The 24,352-nt window shown below is 41.4% G+C and overlaps 1 protein-coding gene across 5 annotated transcripts; it reads left to right on the plus strand.

Moving 5' to 3' along the window:
• The first annotated feature begins 575 nt into the window (after positions 1-575).
• On the plus strand, positions 576-22,365 carry SIAH1 (siah E3 ubiquitin protein ligase 1). 5 transcript variants are annotated; one of them, XM_047792131.1, is made up of 3 exons: positions 19,236-19,252; positions 20,746-20,893; positions 21,364-22,365. In XM_047792131.1, the coding sequence occupies exons 2-3, from the start codon at positions 20,809-20,811 to the stop codon at positions 22,212-22,214; spliced, it is 936 nt and encodes a 311-aa protein (XP_047648087.1). In that variant the 5' UTR covers positions 19,236-19,252; positions 20,746-20,808; the 3' UTR covers positions 22,215-22,365. The 5 variants fall into 5 exon arrangements, with proteins under 5 accessions (XP_047648090.1, XP_047648089.1, XP_047648086.1 ...); XM_047792134.1 differs by lacking the exons at positions 19,236-19,252; positions 20,746-20,893 and adding an exon at positions 576-738; XM_047792133.1 differs by lacking the exons at positions 19,236-19,252; positions 20,746-20,893 and adding an exon at positions 17,765-18,419.
• Positions 22,366-24,352: the final 1,987 nt, after the last annotated feature.

The raw sequence follows: 24,352 nt of genomic DNA on the forward strand, positions 1-24,352 counted from the left end.
GGAAGGGGCTTGGACCTCTTCTAAGGGTGGGGTCCCGGTTGGTGGCCGCTTTCCTATTGAAGGGGAAAGAGTGGAACTGGGAAGGGCCAGAGGAGGTGCTGTGTGAAAACAGCAAACGAAACAAGAGCTGGAGACAGCGTGGCCGCGGCGCAGGACGACCCCTTGGGCCGGGGAACAAAGCCGCGGAGTTAGGGGGCGCGCGCAACCCAGGGTCTCCGACCGGGTAGACGAGCGCACGCTTCTCCCCAGCCAGGGTCGGTTTCAAGCAGGACCGCTCTGTGCCAGCATTTCTTGGGCGCGAGGTGTTCAGTCTCAGCAACCGCAGCTGAGGAGCCCGGGCGCCAAAGCCTTGAACACCCGCACCACGCTGCCCGCGAAAGTCTCGGCCAGCCGCGCGAGCGACTCTGCGCTTGCGCGCCGGAGGGGAGCCCCGCCCCCGCCGGGCCGCCAGCGCGCGGGGCCGCGCCTCCTCATGGCGGCCGCCGCAGTGTGTGGTATTTAGCGGGGGCGCGCGGCGGGCTCGAGGACGCGCGAAACGGCGGCGGCGGCGGCGGCCAGGGGGGAGCCGGGGCGGCCGTTGCGGGGCGCGCTCTCGAGCGGCGGCGGCGGCCCGGGGTGTCCGGTCGGTGTCGGCACGGGGAAGAGGCGGTGGCGCTGCCCACGGTGGCGGGGCTTGGCGGCGGCGACGGAGCGCGTTTGAGCCAGGACTGGGGTCCGAGGCGCGCTCTCCGCCCACAGGTAAGTGGGACCCAGCCTGGAGGGAGGAGCGGGCCGCAAGGGGCTCTGCGGGAGGAGCATTCCCAGGCCGGGTAATGGCGGCGGGCGGGAAGGGCGGCCGGGCCGGGTCGCGCCGTCCGGGCGGGGGAGCGGGCAGCCCCCGGCGCCGGGCGCCTTTGTCTCGGCTCGAGCCGGGCCGCCCGGCCGAGCGCCGCCCCCCGCCCCTCCCCTCTCCTCCCCTGCCCGGCCCTGCCCGCCGCCGCGAGCCGGCTCGCCCCCGCCCCCGGCGCCCCGGGCCCGGCAGGCCCGCGGCGTGAGTCGGTCCCGCGCGGCCGGGGCGAGGGCGGGGAAGGGCCTCCTCACCGCCCGGCCCGGCCCCCGCGAGCCCGGGAGGCGGGCCTGGCCGGGGGAGGTGCCCTGCGCGCCCCGCGCCCAGGTGCCGGCCTTTGTTGTGAAGGGTCCCGGGGTGTGCGGCCAACATGGCGGAGGTCAGCTGAGTGCGGGCAGTGGCCGGCCCTTCCCTCCGGCCCCTCCCCGCACCGCCCTGCGGCCCGGGACCGGACGGGGAGACTCGGCCGTCCTTGGCCTCCACGGCCTGCCCCCGACCCCGGAGCGGCCGTCCCCCATTGCACCGCGTCCTTTCTCCGGCTCCGGCCTGAGCCTTCATTGTGCGGTGGGAAGAATGCAGCCTCCTCCCCTGTTTATGTCGTTAGAAGAGATCGCGTGAACGGCTTGCCAGGGAAGCTCCAGCTTCTTATTGTAAACCTTAGTTTTCCTGGGCTTCATTTTCCGGGTAGTTGGGGGCCTTTTCGCGACTCTCCCAGATTTATAATGTAGGAATGTGGATAATCTGGGCCACAGCGTTGCGTAGCTTTTCCTTTCCCGTTCCTGGAAAGGCTCAGAATTTGCTCTGACATCCAGAGAAGCCCAGTTTGTGTGTTCGGAAAATCAGATGGTGTAGCTGATTTGTCAAAGTCATAGAAGCCGTAAGCACGAATATAGGACAGTGATCAGACTGTCCGTTTCTAGCAGTTGAACATTTACCGTTTCTTGATAAGCAGCTGTCAAGGGTAAATTGTTAACTCTTTTCAGCAGTTGAGAACGTTGGGAGCACGGACTCTGAAAACTGCCTCCCTGCTTTGGTTTCAGCCCTGCCCCACCGGTTTGTAACCTTGGGCAAGATATGCTTCACTTCTCCTGGCCTCATTTTCCTAATCTGCAAAATGGGAGTCATGACAGTACCTACCTCACAGGATTTGTTGGGAGAATGGATGAGATGATAATAAGCGAAGGTCTTAGAGCAGTCACAGGCCCATGTGCTCAGTAAATTTTTGCAGCTAAGGCTGTTTGTTGTTTAATAAGGAAACTCAGGACATGATCTTGACATGTTGCATATGCTGGAAATGCATATGCCAGAATATATGAAATCACATTTTAAATCATTAGTGCTTAGATTTTTCTTTTAGTGCATTTCGTTTTAAAATGAAAACAAGAGGTTTTAGATGATAAATTCCAGGCATTTGGAGATGATGGCATTGGGAAATTTCTGTAGTAAGACATTTATATAGGTCTTATGTAGTCTGGAGTTTAAAAAATCAAATTCATGGATCAGTTTGCTTCTGAGGACTTAACTACCTTGGAAAAGTAAAACATTGAGTTTCTGAGTGTTGGGTGTCTATGGTGTCACCATCTCTTTTGGACATTTACTGACCAGGCAGAGTGTAGTGTGGCGATAAGTGTAATGGCCTGGTAATTTTATCAGGGAGATATTGGCTCAAAGAGTGGAGGAGAGGATTTTGGTTAGCTGTTAGAACTTTGTGACAAGTAGATCTTGACCTGAAGTGGGTTATGCAAATGGTATACTTTTCTTTCATTCTGGATATTCAAGTCGTAGGCTTTTGTGATTTGGAATAAGTGAACCCCAAAGTCTTGCTTTGCCGAAATATTTCCTTTAGATACACAGTTGCTTTAAATGACCCCACTTGGCAGCTTTCCAGCATAATTTAGTAACATGTAATGATATTTTAAACTGAAGTGCAATATAAGTAATAGGTAAGGAACTTTTCAGGATAAGTATTACACAAACTACAAATTCAGAAATTTAATTCAAGTTAGTGTAATGTGTTCCCTCTGAGCTTTGGGAAATTCTTACAAAAATGATGTAGGGCAATATTTTTTAATGTCTGTATTTAAAACGAATATGATTAGGCTAAGATTTAATTGGAATTTCAAAGGAAATGTCTAGCTATGGTAACAATGACCTAATATGAAGAATAGGATTTTATTTTCAGTTTATACAGTTTTGAAAACAGGCCTTACATAAGGAGAGTGACAAAATAAGTTTAGTAACTTTGCAAAGCAACCATTTAAATTACATTTTAAAGCAGTTGATTTACTTGATTTTTAGAGATTGGAGGTTTTTCTTGGCTTAAAGATTTCTGTTACAGATTTTAGTTGTTACGGAATTTAAATAATGGATATTTTTGGTCTAGACCTCCCTACAGACAAAATTGATTTATGAAAACCTCAGACTTCCTACACGCACCCCCCCCCCCCGAAAGAAACAGCTAGGTATTAATTCTTCCTCTCAAAAAGCATCCTTAATGGTTTATTTAAAAAGAGATTTTTATGGAGTTCCCATTGTGGCGCAGTGGATATGAATCCGACTAGGAACCATGAGGTTGAGGGTTTGATCCCTGGCCTCTCTCAGCTGGTCAAGAATTGGGTGTTGCTGTGAGCCGTGGTGTAGGTTGCAGACGCGGCTCAGATCTGGTGTTGCTGTGGCTGTGGTGTAGGCTGGCAGCTCTAGCTCTGATTAGTCCCCTAGCCTGGGAACCTTCATATGTCTCGGGTGTGGCCCTAAAGAGACCCTCCCCCCGCCCCCCCCCCGCAAAAAAAAAAGATTTTTCTAATGCATTTTAAATCATTTGATTTTCTGTGGCTATAGTTACTAGAGTATCTGCTGCAAAGGGGCAGGTATTGTGGGGTTTTTAAAATTTTAATTCCTGTATCCTCAGTGCCCTAACACTCAATACATACTTGCTTTGCTATTTACTACTTTTATATTCTTCTGACACTACTACTTCTGTATTTGTACATTGGTATCCTACAAAGATTTCCTTGCTTGCTGAAAGCTAGGCCTATGTATGCTCTTGTCTGCAGGTCATTTTTAAACAAAATGACTTTATTTTTTAGAGCAGATTTAGGTTCACAACAAAATTGAATAGAAGGTACAGAGAATTCTGTGTGCTTTGCCCCACTCATGTATAACCTCCCCCACTATCAAGTGTAACAGAGGGATACATTTATTATAATTTATGTACCTGCACTGACACATTATCAAACCTAGAGTCCATGGCTTACTCTTGGTGTTATGAGTTTTGACAAATGTATAATGAGGTGTATCCACCACTATAGTATTACACAGAATAGTTTCACTGCCCTAAAAATCCTCTGTGATCTACCTATTCATCCCTCCCTCCTCTCTAACCTCTGGTAAGCGCTGATCTTTATACTCCCTCCATAGCCTTGTCCTTTCCAGAGTGTTATATAGCAGGATCAGATTGGCTTCTTTCACTTAGCTGTATGCATTAAAGGCACCTTCATATCTTTTTGTGGCTTGATAGCTCATTTCTTTTTATTTCTGACTTATATTCTATTGTATGAATGTACCACAGTATATCTGTTCACTATTGGAAGACATCTGGGTTGCTGCCATGTCTTGGGAATTATGAGTAAAGCTGCTAAAAACATCTGTGTGCACATTTTTGAATATGAGCTTTCAACTCCTTTGAGTAAATACTGAGGAGCATGATTACTAGATCTTATGGTAAGAGTATGTTCAGTTTTGTAATAAACTGCCAACTACCTTCCAAGCGGCTGTGCCATTTTGCATTCCTCCAGCGATGGATGAGAGTTCCTGTTGCTCCATGTGCCCACCAACATTTGGTGGTGTCAGTGTTCTGGATTTTGCCATTCTAAAAGGTGTGTGGTGGTATCTTATTGTTTTACTTTGCATTTCCCTGATGAGAAATGACATGGAGCATCTTTTCATATACTCCTTTGCCATTTGTAAATCTGACGAGGTGCAGTGTCTGTTAAGGTCTTTTTTTGCTCTTTTTTGGCCCCCCCCCCTTTTTTAGGGTTGTATCCATGGCGTATGGAAGTTGGAAGTTCCCAGGCTAGGGGTCAAATTGAAGCTGCAGCTGCTTGCCTACACCACAGCCACAGCCAGGCCAAATCTGAGCCACATCTTGCAACCTGTGCCGCAGCTCACAGCAACTACGGTTCCTTAACCCACTGGGCAAGGCCAGGGATCAAACCCCCGAGTCCTCATGGATACTACTTGAGTTCATTACCACTGAGTCACAGTGGGAACTCCTTTGCTCATTTTTTAAATTGATATGCTTGTGTTCTCATTGAGTTTCAAGAGTTCTTTGTATATTTTGGATAACAGTCCTTTATCAGATATGTCTAATGAAAATATTTTCACCCACTCTGGTCTGTCTTCTCATTCTCCTGACTGTGCCTTTCTTTGCACATCATTTTACACTATTATATTCGAAGGTACTTCAAACATAGGTGACCAGAAATAAAAGCCTTTATTGCTTCTAACCATCCAAGGCTCTCATCCTCTGTATCCAGTTAGTCAGCCAGCCCTGATTTTTCTGTTGGCTGGTTATCTCAAATCTGGTGTTGCCTCTCTGTCTCATTGTCACATGTGTATTCAGTCCATCTCTTCTCCTTTCTAAGGTCTGTCTGCTTTTGGTCTCTGCTTCCTCCCTTCAGTTCTTCCTGCTGCGATTTAAGGGAGCTTTCTAATATAGATGACTTACAAGGCCCTCAGTTTAGACTTCCAAGTTCCTTGACATACATAGTAAGTACCAGCCCCTCCAGAGGCTGGCTCTTGTTACTTTCCTGTCATTTTCGGCTGTGTACTTACAAGTGCCTCTATGCAGGGTATTTTCTCTCTTCCAACTAAGCTGTATAATTTCAGCCTAGACATCACTTAGCTCAGGTGCTGTTCCTGAAACCCACCTTGGATTGGATGTCATCTCTTCATGTTCGCATAGCATTTTCTGCTTGGCACTGCTATAACCCATATCCCCCTGAACTGTAATCTTTCTCTACTACTGTGCCTCCCCGGGTGGATTGCAGTCCCCATGAGGACTTTGCCTTGATCACCCTTGTTTGTCTAGTGCTGAGCACTATTTCTGGCCTGGATGTAGTTGGTGCTCAGTAAATATTTGAGTGGCTGACTAATACCTTCACACTATCCTAATATGCTCTTCCAGCCTTATCCTCCAGCATTTTTTCTTTGTCATACCTGGTTAGACTGGATTCTTTTTGTTTCTTGAATAGTCTCCATTCTTTAACATCTCTGTGCCTTTGCTCCTGACTGTACTGAATTGCTCAGATGTCTGTCTCTCCAACTCTAGGCACATGACTTAACCTCTCCAAACCTTAGTTTCTATGACCATGTAACAGCTATTAAGCATATTGCTTCCCCTTGCCCCATTCCTAATGCTGGAGCGGCAGTGTAGTTGAGTAAGAGCCGGATCTGGATATGTCTCGCCTCTTACTTATTTGTATTTGTGACTTTAAGCTCCATGAGAGCAGGGACACTGCCTACTGTTACATTCAAAAGCACATTGCCTAACACATAGAAAGTGCTCAGATGGTTAATAAAATTACTTGTTAAGTAAGTTACTTAATTTCTTAGACTATTACCACTCACATTCTGGTAAGGGAAAAAAGCAGGATTACAAACTAGGAAATGTACTATAAAGGAATCAAAAGTGGTGAAGTAAAGAATAATGGTGGGAGGGAGACTTGCTGTAAGAAGAGATGACATTTAAGCTCTGTTAAAAGGTTAAGGAGCTAGTCCTTTGAAAGAGGAAAGGGAGAATTTCTCAGACCAAAGGAGCTGCAGAGGTAAAGGCCCTAAGGCCCTAAGTCCCCTAGGGCTGAGAGAAGAACCTGTTGCTGGAGCGAATGGATGAGCGGGAGAGATAGACAAGGATCAGATCCTGCAGAGGGAAGTAAGGAATGTAAATTTTATTTTAAGGATTCAGAGACGCCATCAGAAGGTTTTAATAAAAGGATCACATGATTTACTTTTAACTTTTAAGATTGCTTTAGCTGTTTGGAGAATAGAATGAATAGAAGGCCATTTGTTTGATCAGGAAGTACAGTAGTTGATTGTGACCCGGATTAAGGTGATGGCAATGAAGACGAAGAGAAGTGGATGGATTTGAGATGTATTTTGGGGACAGAATTAACAGGGCTTGCTGATGGATTAGAGAGGTGAGGGAAGGAGGGAATTAGGTGGCTTCTGGCTTGAGCAACTGTGTGGATCATGGTGTTATTTACCAAGATGGGAAAAACTTGGGGGGTGGGTTGTGTGGAAAGCAATACAACTCAAAAAATAGAAGAATATCAATAAATTCAAATTTCTGATATGCTGGATTTTAAGTGTCTATGAGACATCCAAAATGATCCACTCAGGTAGAAGGAACATCACCAAGCTAGATGGGAGATACTAGAGCACGTTTGGGTGGTAGAAGGAATGGCCCAATAGAAAAAGAGAGAGAGATTGATTGATGCAAGAGAGTGGAATAGTAGAGTGTGAGGTCTGAGAAGGTGAAGGGTCGATTCTTCCTTCTCAGGGAAAGGAAGAAGTAGTGAATTCAGCATTTGATGGCTTTTGTATTTTCTAAAGGAAGCATAGGTGAAGCCATCAGCTGAGAGTATTTATAGCTAGTGATTACTATACTGTGGTGCGTTAAAGACATAGTAGAGACACTGAGAAACTGAGTAGAAGGGAGGAGAGGAGGTTCTGTGATGTGTTACCAGTGATAACACCTGATACTTATTGTTCTCAGGAGATTCTAGAATACCTAGAGCAATAGTATTATTTTCCCCCCTATGTAAACTCTTTCTGTTGACCTATAGGATGACTAAATATAGAAAAGTGCTCAAATTTTTTTTTTTTTCCTGCCTTTTAGGGCCACATCCACAGCATATAGAGGTTTGCAGACTTGGGGTCGAATCAGAGCTGCTGCTGCCAGCCTACACCACAGCCCCAGCAAGGCAGGATCTGAGCTGAATCTGTGACATACACTACAGCTCACAGCAACACCAGATCCTTAACTGAATGATCAAGGCCAGGGATTGAACCCACGTCCTCATGGATGCTACTCGGGTTCATTATCGCTGGGCCACAATGGGAACTCCCAGACTGTATTCTTATAATTTTGCTTGGAGAGGTGATCAGATAAACTTTCTCAGCATTAACTTTTAAAATGCTAAATTTAAGTTCGTGTATGAAGTCACCAGCAATTCATTAGTAGGGAAGTGTGGGAACAAAAATAATGCACTAAAGTTAAAAAAATTTAATTCTTTTTAATTACCAAAGTAAAATATGTTTTGTTGACTATTTGAGAATTACATACAGAAGTGCAACCTCCACCTTCCCCATGATCATTTATAATGTGATAATTGGAAAGTAACCATTGTAGACAATTTGGTGTAGTTTCTAGTCTTTGTGTTCTACATTTTTTTGAGATAGCCATAGATATTTTGGTTTCTTTGATCTGACTTGTATCCTTGTAGGTATTTTACCATTAAATGATTACCACTTATCAGTAACTACACATCTTCGAACTGTTATCACTCCAGATGATGAAGTTTGTGCTTAGAGTCTCTGTATCCTTCAGTTCTTGATATTTTATGTGCCATATTTTGTGTTCAGTGGCCCCATCTCTGTTCTCTGTGGTTTCTGGTTCTAAAGTTGGCCCTCTCCCCTTCTCTTATCCCTCACCTTGAATCTTTAAACCATGTTCAGTAATTCGGATACTCTTCCAGTTTTTTTCTGTCCCATTACATGGTATGTACATACATGCGTATATGTGTAAAAACAGACAGCTAGATCAATGTCCATATTTACTTTTAACTCTCTCTTTTAACATGAATGGGATTGTAATATATTCAGTAGCTTGTTTTTCTTTCTCCTTGTTTATAAACAGTTTGATTCTTATATGTTAGTAAGTATGAGTCTATCTGATTTAAAAGAAAAAAAAAGGCACCATAGTATTCTGTTGTGTGGATCAAAATTTCATCATTTTAAGATAGGGCTGTTTTCACTTTATTTGGTATTACAGATAGGATTGCTGTAGACATTCGTATATATACATCTTTTTGCCAACACCTTTTTAACATCCTGTGATGTAAATCATAGGATAGACCCTTTGGAAGAAAAAACTACTGGGTCAAAGAGTATGCACACTCTAAAATTTGACACAAACTACCAAATCTTATTAGCAGCCTTCACAGTGGGCATTTCCAGCACTGTATGTAGGAAAGTCTGTTTCTGCACATCTTTGTCAATAGTTGGAATCAAATCTTTGAAAACAAATTTATATCTGTAATTTAAGTATTGCGTGCAGTTTGTGAAATTTCTCATACCACATTTTTGAACTTTTTTCCTTTTATTGAAAGAGTTTTGACAATAATTCAAAATCAGATATTCTATTAGCCTTGGTTTTTTTTTTTTTTTTAAAGAAAAACTCCCTGCCCCTCCTCTTCTGCACACTTTCAGAGGCAACTACTTTTACCTCTTTGAAATGATGACATTCGTATTTATCTTGTCTCTAAATAATACGCTTCTATTGTTACTTCCAGGTTTTGGTTTTAAACCTTATTCCTTTTGTGGATTCAGCTCCCCTTCCTGTCCCCATCACATCCTCTCCTAATTTAATAATACGATTTTCTGTTTGCATTATTATGACAGTAGAAGGTATTCATAATTTGAGCGATATGGTAAATTATGGCTACTTTTTCCTCTGAACTATTTAATTCGTACTTGTATAATTTGCCTTGTAGTTAATACTTTTCTTTTTTGCTTTGTTTTCTCTGTGCTTATTTCTAATGGTACTCCACTTTCCATATCACTTGTTTAAATATTCAGGTTCTTTGGATGCCTTATGTTGCCTTATTCCTCTGGTGTAAAGTTGTCATTATCCTCAGTGTTCCCCATCGTCTTCGTTCTGGGTTAAATCATCTGTTTACTGTAGCCCATGTTGTCCTCTTTTTTGGCTCATTCTTTTGTATTTGAGGAGCTTGTCCTCCAGGAGCATCCTGAGAAGTGTATCTATGAGAAGTAAAGTTTTGAAACTTTGCATCATTATTCTGCCTTCAGCACTTTTAGGGTAATTTGGTTGGGCACAGAATTCTAGAATGGTAGTCATTTTTTTCTTTGAGGATTTTGAAAGATACTGCTCTATTGCATCCAGCTCAAAAGTCCAAAGCTCTTTTGCTTCCTGATTTATTTATTCATGTAATGAAATATTTATTCAACCTGTACTATGTGTCAGGCAGTTTGAAGTGTTTGGGACACATCATTGAACCAGACAAATTCTTACCTTTCAGGTGGAGGAGGCAGGCTATAACAACAAACATAATAAGTAATTGTATGGCCTGGCCTGATAGAAGGTAATACAGTTTGACAACAATAGAGTCAAAATGGAGGAAGGGAAGGGAGGAGGAAGAGAGGAGGAAACAGGTAAGGATTAGATGAAGGGGTCAGTGGGCAGAGTGCTCCTCACTTTTAAATTGAGGGGACAGGGTGGGCCTCATTGAGAAGGTAACATACAAGCAAAGATTAGAAGGAGGTGAAAGAGCTAGTCATGTAGATATCCAGGAAGAGTATTTTAAGGAAGAGGCCCAAAGGAGCAACATAGTCATATGAAACAAGTAGCCCAGTACAGTGAGGGAGAAAGAAGTGGGAGATGAAGTCAAAGATTAATGGGGACGCACCATCCTATTATGTAGGGCCTCATAAGCTGTTGTAGGATTTTATCTGTTACCCAAATATGGGAAATTTTAATGGATTTTCCTGATTGCTTTGCTCAGAACATACTGGGGTGTCGGGGTGAGAGACAAGGAGGGAAGCAGGGAGACTGGTTAGAAGGATATTGCAGTAATCCGGTTGAGGGATAATGGTGGCTTAGAATGTATGGTAGCGGTAGAAGTGGTGAGGAGTGGTTGAATTCTGGATTTATTTTTCAAGGTCCAGTAAGATTTTCTGCTGATTTTAGATATGTGGTATGTAAAGAAGACTCAGTAATGACTTAAGGCTTTTGGACGGAGTAACTGGGAGAAGATAAGGAGTTAAGTTAGCAAGACCCCCTGTAGGGCTCTCTTTTTTGGCCACACCTGTGGCATATGGAAGTTTCTGGGCCAGGAATTGAATCTGAACTACAGCTGCCACAACGCCAGATCCTTAACCCACTGCTCTGGGCCTGTGATCAAACCCACACTGCCAAAGAGACAACACTGGATCCTTAACTCCCTGTGCCAGAGTAGGAACTCCTGTTTGTTTTAAAATCTGGACTGGAGATAAAAATTTTGAAGTCCATGGCAATAGCAGTGGAATTTTAAAAAATACAAGACTGAATGAGATGACCAATGTGAAGAAAAGCGGGCCGTGGACAACTCCAAATTTCAAGAGTATTGGGAGAAGAGCAGGAATCAATAAAGGAAGCTGAGGAAGAACCGGTGAGATGGGAAAACCAAGAGTGTGTGGAGTGATTGGACAAAGTTAACCAGGCAGGCGCCAGTGATCCATCAACTCTGTCATGTTGGTGACAGTTCAAAACTTACAAATTAAATACACACAAAACTACAAAGCCAGTAAGACTCAAATTATATTAGGTTATGACAGTATTCAATACTGTGTGCTAAATTGAGGTCTTCAACATGAGTTATGGAATTGACTGTTACACTGTAGGTTCTTTTGGGGTTGAGCATACCAAAATTATCCCATATGTTGTGGTCACTGCATGATGCATTTTCTTACCAATGTATAAATGCTTCAGGGAAAACTATGATGTCATTTGGGCTTTGTGTCACACAAACGCATCATTTATATATTAGGTCTCTTTTAGCTCATCTGTTTTTTAGATTTATTAAACAATTCTTGTGAAGGGTGTAAGATTTATGTCTAGCTTTTTTTTTTTTGGTAGTTGTTCCAGCACTGTCCAACTGTTAGTTGAAGTCTGTCTTTTCTTTATTGCTCTTTGCACCTTTGTCAAAGATCAGCATAGTGTTATTTTAAAATGTCACTCAAAGTGATTTTTAAATCTCAGTTGTGAATTCACTCTCTTCAAGATTACATCAAGCAACAGATTATTTATATATACATATATATACACATATTCTACTTGAGGGGTCATCAGGGATGAGTGAGTTCTGGTTGTATACATGTGCTGCTTCTTTTTGAAATCCTTCATACTGTTGTACTTGATTTATTCATTCCTTCCAGAAAAAATTGAGTACCTGGGTTGGGCTGGGTACTGTCCTAGGTGCTGGAGACAGAAGCATGAGCAAAACAAACAAGGTCTATTCTCTTGAAGTTTTTGTTGTTGTGTAGAGGTTCTGAACCAAAAGTTAGTGATTCAGGAGTCCTGAGAGTTCCCATGACCCTTTGAGGGTCAGAACTTTTTCTTCACAGTAATGAGACATGAGAGTTAAGTGGAGGTTCTCTGAGGTGTGTGGTATCTTCACAGACTAATTGCAGAAGCAGATAATGAATACACAACTATTCTATTGTATCAGATATTAGAAAGATTTACAAAAATGTAAAACAGACACTCTTCTCTATTATGAAAAATAGTTATTTTCATAAATTCATAAATTAACATGTAATAGATTTTTACATGTTATATAAAAATGTGATAATAAAAGTTCTTGGCTTGAATTTCTAGTGTTATAGATATTAATACATATAAACCACATTGACCTAATGCTCTTTTGGGGTCCTCAATTTTGTAAAACTTTAAAGCAGTAAAGGCAAACTTTTTCTTAAAGGACTTAGTCACAGAGTCAGCTTTTCAACTCGATCCTTGAATGCAGTCATAGATAGATTGTAATTGAATGGGCTTAACTGTGGTCCCAAAAAACTGCTTATAAAAACAGGCAAGTGGCCCACAGCTGTAGTTTGCCAACCATTGGTGTAAAGGGTTTCTGATACCAAAAAAAGTTGAGAATTGTTATTATCAGTGAAAAGCTGGTATTGTGGGGAGGGAAAAGGGAGAAAATTCACAATAAATAATTTAGCAGGAGATTTTCCTGTGACAAGAGATAAGACAGCAAGAAATAATATGAAGACAGTAAAAAGGGTGATCTGGTTTTAGATAAGTGATCAGGAAAGCCTTCTCTAGGGAACAGACTTTAGTTAACTCTTATTTGTTTAGGACTTAACCAGTTTTTATCTCCCTTTGTTGATCTTTCTTGGCTGATTTGTTTATTTTGAATTATATTAGACTTAAATTGCGAAAAGGTAATTTTTCAGGTTGAATAGCCAAAGCATATCTGCTTAGCATATCTGCTTAGCATATTGCCTAATTAGAACATTGACCTGATTTATATGACAAGTTACCTCTCTATCATTTTTCTCTTCTGAAAATGAGAGTGTTGGTTAAGATCTTTTCTAAGTGTAAAAGACCCTCTTTGGCCTATGGAGACCAGAGGGCTAGGGGAGAAAAAGGCAAGCGTGGCCTTCGTGAGCAAAGGTGCATTGGGGCTGTGGTTTGTTCCCCGAGGAGAGTTTAACTTTCCAGAATGCAGCTCTCAGACCTCGTTTTGAGCCGTGGGTGAGATGGGGTCTCGGTGCTGAGCTCCAGGCTGGCTCAAGAGGGATTGCTGGGGTCTGTTTGCTTTGCCTAGGATGCCATTTGCCACCCCTTCTAAGTCTGTCTTCATCAGATAGCTCTAACTTAAAAAAAAGAAACTAGTTCTGTGATCTGAAATATTTACTTTATTTGGAACTCTCTTTTCTTATAAGTCAGGGGATAAATGCCTAACCTGGAAGCTTATTGAGTTGGTTAATAAATTAGAGCATATGTAAGCCATGGAGTTGTTGACATACATGGTACACACATATGCTTATTAATATTTGGGGCAGCTGTTTTATTAGTGAGGCTGGAGGAAAGTCCCTACTCTGCCTCAGTATTTAGCTTGCTGACCCTGGAAGCTATTTAGATTATGGTAGTAAGAACAGAACCACCAACCAACAATGAAGCTCTGATGAGGGACATGAAAATTAAACATGAATACATAGGTTAAGGAAGTAAAAGAGCAATGCAATCTGGGTATGTGGCCATTCCACCTACAGGGAAAGGGAAGGAAGCAGCCATTCCTGCCATCAAACTGTTCCCTTGGAGTTCCCGTTGTGGCACAGTGGTTAACGAATCTGACTAGGAACCATGAGGTTGCGGGTTTGCTCCCTGGTCTTGCTCAGTGGGTTAAGGATCTGGCATTGCCATATTGCCATGAGCTGTGGTGTAGGTCGAAGACGCGGCTCGATCCTGCGTTGCTGTGGCTCTGGCGTAGGCCAGTGGCTACAGCTCCGAGTCAACCCCTAGCCTGGGAACCTCCATATGCTGCGGGAGCGGCCCTAGAAAAGGCAAAAAGAGAAAAAAAACCAAAAAACCAAAAAGCTGTGTTCCCTTGTTGGAGATTGAGGGTATCTAAATAATTAAATGCTTTAGCATATCAGGTTATAGGTAATTTAGGCAAAACCAAATTTATGAATTAGAGCTTGAGTTCTCTTGGAATGCAGTGCAAAACAAAAATCGGAATTATGAGAAAAAAATGAAGGTAGATCCAAGAGAGTCAGTATCAGAATTGATGTAAAGAGAAGAACTGAGCAGATGGTAAGCGTCAAAAAACAATTAGAAGAGAAGTACACAGAGGTAAAAGTAAAAGACTTGAGTCTTGGTATTGAAAGTAGTCACCTGTTGTTTGGCAAGTGCTGATGGAATATATCTAGATGTTCTGGTGAAAATTTTTTCCAAAGAAAAGTCCCAGAAGCCACCTATCAGGGTAGAAAAGTTTACTTGCAAAGGAATGAGAATAAAAATGACAGTAGATTTTTTTCATCTGCATCATGACAGACATGAAGACAGCAGAATTTACATAGTTCTTAGGGGTAAAGGGTGTGACTAGATTTCTAAGCTTGTGAATTTATGTAAGAGCTTTAGATTGCTAAGACTGAGACTCAGTGACTTGTATGCCCTTTTTGAAAACTTTCCTGAGGTACAGTGGCCATACCAAAATGTGAATCATAATTAAAAGATTCAGAGAGTTCCGATTGTGGTGCAGCAGAAACAAATCCGACTAGTGTCCATAAGGATGGGGGTTCGATCCCTGGCCTTGCTCAGTGGTTTGGGGATCTTGCGTTGCGGTGAGCTGTGGATTCGGTTGCAGAGGTGGCTCAGATTCGACCCCTAGCCTCAGAATTTCCATATGCCACAGGTGGGGCCCTAAAAAAAGGAAAAAGAAGAAAAATCTAAAGATGGATATTTGCCTAATGGTGCAGTTGTGAGAAATGAAGCCAGAATGGTTGCAGTTAGGTTTAAATTATTGTTTTGACAAAGTTTTGAAGTTAGTATAATCTTGAACATGGCAGGTAAGAAAGGGAAAGTTTCACTATTAGCATGTGAAAGGGTTTGCCTTGTTTTGGTAGAATGTTAATACTTTCATTCTTGTTAATGTAGATTCAGTATGAAATAAAATAATAAGGATAATAACTAGTATAATAAAATTAGGATATAGAATCATTTTGTCCAATAGAACCTTCTGGAGCGATGAAGATATGGTGGTACTGTTTTGCATTCCCACTAGCAGAGTTGAGAGTTTCATGTCTTTGACATCTTAAACAGGCATCTCTCTCCTACTTTCCATCTCAGTAACATAGTTCAGTATCTAGCATAGTGCCTAAATGGGTTCTGGTTAAGTATGTACTGTTTTTTGTTTGTTTTTTAAACCAGGTGTAAAAACCTCAGAACAGTGATTTAGGCAGTAAAAAAGCGAATGTACTTTGCTTTACACATTTAAGTAATGGTTTGCATTTTCCTTTTCATTGACTGTCATCACCTTTGTTCAGACTTGTTTTTACAGGCCTTCTATGAGGTCTTTTGTCCTTGGCTTTCCCCACTTCAGATCGTCACTCTTACTGGACATATAACTCTTGCTCTGTAGCTGCAATGTTTTCTGAATTATCTTTAGGAAAATAAGAGCTTTTAGGACAATACTGTGTACAATTTTTAATTCCCATTACTTTGGTACAGTTCTGGGAACTAAGAATAATTTGCTTTTTTTTTTCTTGGCCTTTATTGTCTTATAACCAAGTTTGATTTTTGACTTTTGGCATTTTAAGCTCAACTGTTGAATTTTTAAGGAGACTTGCCTTAGTTTTAACTTTGTGTGTGAGAAACAAATCTTAAAATAGAAGCATATAAAACCGTAGCATTTTTTTTAACTCATTGGTTCTCTAATACAGAAAGCAAATCCCTAATCTGAACATTTATTTTATAATAAATATTGCTATGGCATTTCTTGAAATAATTTTTGAAGAAGAGGGGTTGCTGTAAGTTGCATCATTTTTTAAACTAAATTAATTTGAATTTACTTATTTTGACCATTTTTTTTATAATTTTCAGTTACACTAATCTTTATAAAGCAGTTTCTTTATTGTCCTCTTTGAAGGAAATACATCTAAAAATCACCAGTATCCTACCACTCACATAACTAACATTGGTTATTTTCTGGTGTATAGTCTTCCTCATTTCTTATACTTTCATCCCAGAAAAATCATGTATGTTCTGTTTGTAAATTGCTCTACCAATACACCCTTTTTCCTTGTCTGACACTATTTCTCCTTTTTAAACTTTTTTTTGGATAGGAAACTATCAGCTTCCTGTTGCTGCTCTAAGATAACATTTCCACAGGTTCAGAGGCAGACACTAGGATGCAGACATCTTTGGGGGAGGAGGCATTATTGCAGGCCACAGAACATTTGTTAACTGCTTAAGAAAATGAAAAGCCCAACATTGTTGTCTCTTGATTAGAGTAGTCAGGCATAAGGTTATGATGAATCAGAGAAATTCGTCTTTGGTCATTTATAATAGGAAACAAAGCTTCCCATATCAAATCGAGAAAAGTTTTAAGTCCATTTACTCTAAGTTTGTTAAAATGGCCAAGTAATGGTTAAATGCTCTGAAATTAAGGCAACATAAAGGCTGATTCTAAAATGTTTTTTGATTTAGATTAAAATCTAGTTAAACTTTATACCAAATGAGACTTGAGATGTAGGCTTTAGAAAGGGTAGGTAATTGGTAAATTTTGGGTTTTTGCTAACTTTGGATTCCATGGGCTTGTCTTGGTGTAATGTAGTTTTTGTGAAAAATCTCCTTCCTTGTAAAACCCGTTTAAATAAATAATCTATCTAGACATTTTACTATATTGTGCTAAAAATTAAATGACAGTTAATCTTTGGTATACTTGTTCAGTTGATAACCTTACAGGCCTAAGGCATGTTTTTAGAGTATATATCTGGAATCACAAGTTCTCGGTCTCTAATTGGTGACCTCAGGCAAGGCAGGTTAACTTTTGGAATTATGTAAGTGAATACTTCCATATTTTGGAATCTGTACCACCTGTAATGTACGTAATTTACCCATCTCCCTTAATCCATGTAAAAGCATGCAAGGCTGGCAGTACTGTTCTGGTTTTAGTTGAGTAGGTGGTGAAAGCTGGGTTTGAATCCCAGTGTAGATGACTCCGGAACCCTTCCATTTTTACTGTCGTGACTGACTTACTGAGAAATGTGTCCATAGATTAATGGTTTTCAGACAGTGTTGTAAGCTTCAATACAGGTCCTTTGGAAGTTGGAGAAAAAAAACTTTAGTTTGAGGAATTTGTCATCCTTTTTACTTGTTTTACAAATTTGGACTCTGTCTTCATACTGTTTGGAAAGAGTTTTTCTGCCTAAAACATTTAAAAGTCTTCTACTTTAGAAACCCAAGACCTAGCTAGAGTGAATATGTATTAAAAAATAAAGACATTGGTAATAATAATTTAGATTTGTCCGTGGACAGATTATATTTTCAGTTATGTTTCAGTTAGGAATTAGGAATGATGTTTTGTCTAATATCAAAATGAGATTGAGGTGATTGAATACTATTAATAGGATGGGGAAGTGATTCGAATTAAAATTTTATGCTGAAAATGGACAATCTACAATTTACACAGGGTTCACTCTCCACTACAAGCTCTTGCTCCCTTTAAAGGCTGCCCTAAGCGTGATGTAATGACAGGTTAAACCTCTGAATGCTGGAGCTGACGCAATGAGAATCTGAGGCCCAGGACTTTATTGGGACAAGGGTAATGCTTGTTTAAAAACAAAACAAGCTATTTTGTTTAATGAGGGCGTTTAAGGTGGCTTTCCCAGAGTGGGAAGAGAATAAAATCTCAATTTGGACGTTGAAGTAGAAGTTTAATATGGTTATGTGTTTACGACTCTCACTGCGACGGCTTCTCGAAGCGAGAAAGGAAGTTTGAAATAAGGTGCTGACGGCGGTAAAAATGGAGAAGTGAGTTAGAATTGAGGAAATAAGGTAGTTGACATCTTATAAATAGTTAATGAAGTAGACAAATGCTTTTGCTATATAAAAATCCGGAGTTTGCACGGTTAACTGGCAGAGTATAGAGCAGAGAAGAGTGCTTGTCTGGCCACGTATTTTCCATATATTCTATGTAGCGCTATGAAACCACCCCAAATTGCGATATCCGACTGTTTGGGCCTACTGAAACGGAGTGTTTCCTCCTCACGTAAGCCGGTGGAAAAGCTGAGGCGTGCGGTATGTCTCCGGGGATCGCGGGGTTCTGCGGAGCTGGGTAGCTGTGTGGGAGTTGTGCGCTGCATGCTCGGGAGCCTTGCCAGAGCCGTGCAGGAGCGACTGCGAGCCCCGGAGCCGCCCTAGGCCGAGTGGGGCGGAGCTTGCAGCCCCGCCTCCATGCGCCGGCCCGCCCCTCTCCTGCCGCGGCAGCCACCGCCCTGAGTGCTTTGAGCCTTCGGCCGGCTGGCGATCTGCGTTGGAGCAGGCTCTCCCAGCGGCAACCCGGCCCAGGCCTCCAAATGGCTCTCCCCGCGGGCCGGACCCTGCAGCGGTAGCTCCAGAGCTGGGACTGAGAGCTGCACCGCTTCGTCCAGTCGCTGCTGCGCACTCTCCAGCCCTGTCCTTCACCGAGCTGGCCAGAGCCTAGCTGATGAATTTGGGAAGACAAACTTGGGAGACAGACGAAGGTTTAGGGCCCAGCAGAGGACAGCTCAGCAATGGCTCCCATTTTTGGAGACGCAGGCGAATTTGAGCTCATGGGGAGGTGTGGTCGACTCCTCTCGGGGCGGGAGGGTGCTTCATTTCTCTGCCGCTGTAGCCGGTGCTTCTGAGGAGTGAATGGAGTGTATGGGGCATGGCACGTGCCTTCCTGTCTTGAAAAGTTGACCCTGGACAAATTTAGGAACGGAAGGTGTCCAGTAGGGCCCTCTGTTACAAATAGTCTCTATTCGTGGGGGAAAGGCTATGAGCTGCCTGGCTTCTCATGACCGGGAAGTCTCCCTTACCTTTTCTGTACTCCTGGAGGGGCGTCTTGTTCACTTGTTTACCAGCATCCGGGACAAGGAAGAGAAAAGGTATTACTGTTAAGAGACTGGGTTGCTTAAATTGTGAATTGGGCAAGTTGTTGTAAGCTGGTGGAATTTGAATGGATCAGGGAATGGCTGCAGCGTAATTGAGCTGGAGATGTTTCTTTTGAGCAGCTCTACTTTTCTCAGTTTAAAACAAACTTCAGGTTATGCAATGACTCCTCCAGGGTCGTCCAGACAGTTGACTCCTTGATTCCTACTGCAGGTCTGCTGTGTTCTTAGGATTCCTTTTCTGTTTAAAGATGGAGCTGGGTTCCATCTTCTGAGCTTTGGGAGGTTTTAGCAGCTGCTGTCCTGTAATACTTTCATTCATAAGAAATACAAGCTACATTTTGCTTGCTTTTCACACTTTGAATAGGAATTTAAATCGTGCTTTTTGTACAGTGTTTGGAAAAATAATATGTGTTATATCGTAAGTCTGAACTATTGATGATAAATGTGTAACTATTTTCCTAGGTCAAGAAATTAAACAGTAATGCTTTGCTTGCTTAGTAGTTATATTATGTTGAATACAAACTGTTTACTGCCTCCTGACGTGATTAGTTGTTTTGGCGTAGTGAATTGAAAGGCATTGGTGGCTTAGATCATTTTGTGCTGAAGGAACCACTTCCCAGTTACTACGTTGCTCTCTTAAAATAAGCAGCATAAAATGGACTATGAAATAAGCATACAGCACACATACAGGGCATTTTGGTAATGCTAAGCCCATTGTTCTGCTAGTGACCTAAAATAAAATGCATGGATCATCATATGAACAAAAAAATCGCGGGGAAAACTGGATTACAGGAGAGTTCCCTTATATTGGTCTAGAACACCTGTGTTACACAGGGCTTCAGATGATAAGAATTGATTCCTGTTGTCTTACATCCTTGTGATGGGCCACATTATGATAGAGTCCTGTGGTACTTTTGTTTCTCCTTGAACTTTAGTCCTTTAGTGACAGTGATCTTTCTGATAGAATAATTACAGTTAGGGAAAATATGAAATCTGAAGAGTTAAATTTTAGTTTGATAGAAATATGGCTTAGGGTTCTTGGGAATATACTCTTAAGGACGTCCGTAGACTGATCTTTTGTCATCCCCAAGAAAATGGCCTACCGTATCCCAGCAAAGGTAGATTCCTGGGAAAAGCTGCTAGTTTATCTTCCATTCACCCTGACACATAGTTAACATTGTTGATCATTTCTTCCAGATGGCATTTATTTCATAAATAGTGTTTATTAGTGTGCTGATGAATGCTTCAGCAATACTGGTGAACTTTAGGGTACGAGGCATTCTTTACCTGTTGACTCTATCCCTCACCTCCACTGTTGTGTGAGTCTCGCTGGTGCTTTTGATCTTTTATTTTCTTGACTCTCCTTCACCTTTGCAAATTATACTGGTTTATATTGTAGGATGATTTACTGTATCTAAATACTGGACTCAGAACTTCTATGAGAGGATGGCCCTCCATTTCTCTTCTCTACTTTCTCACTTTTGAAGGGGGCATGGATCAGTAGGAAACAAGATTAATTCCTAGCTGGTGTTAACTTTCCATGAAGATGGATGATGAAGAGGAGGTGGATGGTGGGATGGCAGCAGACCCTTCCCCTTGTCGCCCCTTTCATTCCCCAAATTACTCCTAGAGCAGGTAACCGTTCATCATTAGGAGGAATTAATCAAAGTCAGTACCCTGGTGCTCTTTGGATCACATGTAACTCCCTGGAGCACGTGTAACAGCTGACTCAGAATGAGTAGGGGAGGTGGGGGAGAAAGTCCAGTCAAAACTGATTTTATTGCACTTAAGCTCCTTCTTGTTTATGGTCCAGTTTCTATTTTAGCATTTATTCCATGTAGTCCATCCAAGTATGATTTTTAACATTTTTTAGAGAAAAGGAATTCTAAATGTGCTCTGGAACCTTTTGAGAAGAGTACAACTAACGTATTTGTGTCAATTTATGTTTTTTTTTTTTGAGAGCCTTCTTTATTTTCCTGTATTCTCTTGCTCACAGTAAGTTTTGCATGAACGCTAAAGTATTGCAGGCACGTAGACAGTATTTATATACAAGTTGTAATTGTTTTTCTCCTGCCTCCTTTTATTTTTACATTTTTTTATTACAGAAATGAGCCGTCAGACTGCAACAGCATTACCTACTGGAACCTCAAAGTGTACACCGTCCCAGAGGGTGCCTGCGCTGACTGGCACAACCGCGTCCAACAATGACTTGGCGAGTCTTTTTGAGTGTCCGGTCTGCTTTGACTATGTGTTACCACCCATTCTTCAGTGTCAGAGTGGCCATCTTGTTTGTAGCAACTGTCGCCCAAAGCTCACATGTTGTCCAACTTGCCGGGGCCCGTTGGGATCCATTCGCAACTTGGCTATGGAGAAAGTGGCCAATTCAGTACTTTTCCCTTGTAAATATGCCTCTTCTGGATGTGAAATAACTCTGCCACACACAGAAAAAGCAGACCATGAAGAGCTCTGTGAGTTTAGGCCTTATTCCTGTCCGTGCCCTGGTGCTTCCTGTAAATGGCAAGGCTCTTTGGATGCTGTAATGCCGCATCTGATGCATCAGCATAAGTCCATTACAACCCTACAGGGAGAGGATATAGTTTTCCTTGCTACAGACATTAATCTTCCTGGTGCTGTTGACTGGGTGATGATGCAGTCCTGTTTTGGCTTTCACTTCATGTTAGTTTTGGAGAAACAGGAAAAATACGATGGTCACCAGCAATTCTTTGCAATTGTACAGCTGATAGGAACACGCAAGCAAGCTGAAAATTTTGCTTATCGACTTGAGCTAAATGGTCATAGGCGGCGATTGACTTGGGAAGCCACTCCTCGATCTATTCATGAGGGAATTGCAACAGCCATTATGAATAGTGACTGCTTAGTCTTTGACACCAGCATTGCACAGCTTTTTGCAGAAAATGGCAATTTAGGCATCAATGTAACTATTTCCATGTGTTGAAATGGCAATCAAACATTTTCTGGCCAGTGTTTAAAACCGTTGCATTCAGTTTCACAGAGAATAAGGCACCCATCTGCCTACCAAGCTGAAACTTTTGGTAGGTAGAGGCCAAACACATGAAGGTAAATAAAAGGAAAGGCTGTTAAATACAGGAAACAGTTGCATGTAGTAACACTAATATATTTAAAAATAAGTCAACAGTAAACCACTGAAAAAATATATATATATACACCCAAGATGGGCATCTTTTGTATTAAGAAAGGAAGCATTGTAAAATAATTCTGGGAATTTGTGTTTGTTGTAGATTGAGTGTACTGTTGGGAAATACTGAGTTTTTTTTTTTTTTTTTTTTGCGTGTGTGTGTGTGTGTGTGTGTGTGTGTGTGTGTGTGAGAGAGAGAGAGAGAGAGAGAGAGAGAGAGAGAGAATGAGTGTGTATCTGTGAGTTTGTTTTTTTTTTTTTTTTTTTTTTTTCCTTTAACTGACAAGCCATGTTGAGTGGTCTTGGACCACTGCTTTTCCCCTATGTGAGTCAATACATAGTGCTGCTGTGTGTGTATATTTTTGTGTGTGTATTTGCTAATTTTTATTAATTCTAGTTTTTCATTAAATAAATTTGACTTTCTTTTCTGTAATTCAGGTTTTTCCTCACTTTTTTTTGGTACCTTTTTAAAGTTAGTGTCTTTTTGATATGCATAATTGTTTATGGTAAAGTTTATACATACATATGTGTTCAATACATATTTTCCCCCATTAATCAGTTCATTAGAAAAATTTTAAATTCAACCATTTTGTGAAGATATGAGCTCCAGAAAGGAAAGGTGACACCTGAAGAATTATCAGAAGCTATTTAAAGCAACTGTAAGATGGTTTTTCTCTCTTTTTCTCCAGTTGAGTCATACCTTCAAACTACTCTTTGAAAGGTTAGGGAATACTGATTTTTTTAAATACTGGAAGAAAAATCAGGCTCACCCCCTCCCCCCCAAATATCTTGGACAAATCACATATGTTTAAAATTTGTTCTTGTATTTATTGGTTTTGCAAAAGAAGGCATCGTCTTACACAGTATTTGTAATTAAAAGCAAATCATTTGTTTTAAAAAAAAAGGCAGTTTGCAAAAAAAAATGTTTTTGGTCTTTTATAATTCTCATTAAAAGAATATCTGGCAAATTAAAAAACTCTTATGTGTCTGCTTTTAGCTCTATTAGAGTTTGATTAAAATCCAAAGTTATTTTCCTGTTCAAAGCAATGTGCTGTATTTTGAAGTTTGGTAGATAAGAGATCTGTTTTAAAGTCCAGCCAAAACAAAGGGTATATGGCCTCTGTACCACATGGAGTCTTATTTTTTCCTTCCCCTTGCTTACATTTTGATTCTCAGAACTCAGTTAGGAGGCTGGTTAGTTAAATTGCTATCACTTTTTCCCCCTTTAACACCACCAAGAAAAAAATGAATTACTATTTCATGCTGTAGTGGTTGTGTGCCTGGGCTCTGCAGCCAGCCTTCCAGGGAGCTATGTGCTTATGCTAACTAGACCTCACTTGGGCTCCAGTTGCCTAGTGTATAGAATGGGGTTAATTATGGTAGCTACTGCTCAGGGTTCATTGGGGGTGGATGCAAGTTACCTAGAAGAGTGCTCTGCATGTAATAAGCACCCGGCAAATGTTAGCTGCCATTATTATACCTGTAACTAGCACCAAATAGTTAACTATTGCTCGTTACCCTGAGGCACCTAGTAAGACTCTGAAATTGCCTTCTGACTGGCCAGAGATCATTTTATTTCGTGTGGTTTTTATGGGTACCCTAAACATAGAAAGTCAGTTAAAACTAATTTGGACTTCCCCCTTACCCTACTACCAATTCTGGATAATACGGTTTACTTCTGTTAACCATTTTCAGGAAAGAAGTTTGTTAGTTTCTTTTCTTTTCCTTAATGCAGGCATTATTTTTGGAATTGGTTATAATTTGTGTTTGCGTGGCTATTTTTGTGGTGAAAGGAACAGGTCAACCACCAGTATATGTCCAGGTCTATCGCTGTTAACACATGTTTTTTAGAAAAGCAGTTTTTCCTCATTTAATATACTGAATATTTTTTGTGGAGGTATACCATTTTTAAAATACAAAATGTTTGGTTAAAAGTG

This window comes from Phacochoerus africanus, chromosome 8 (assembly GCF_016906955.1).
Source record: "Phacochoerus africanus isolate WHEZ1 chromosome 8, ROS_Pafr_v1, whole genome shotgun sequence".
Lineage (NCBI taxonomy): Eukaryota > Metazoa > Chordata > Mammalia > Artiodactyla > Suidae > Phacochoerus > Phacochoerus africanus.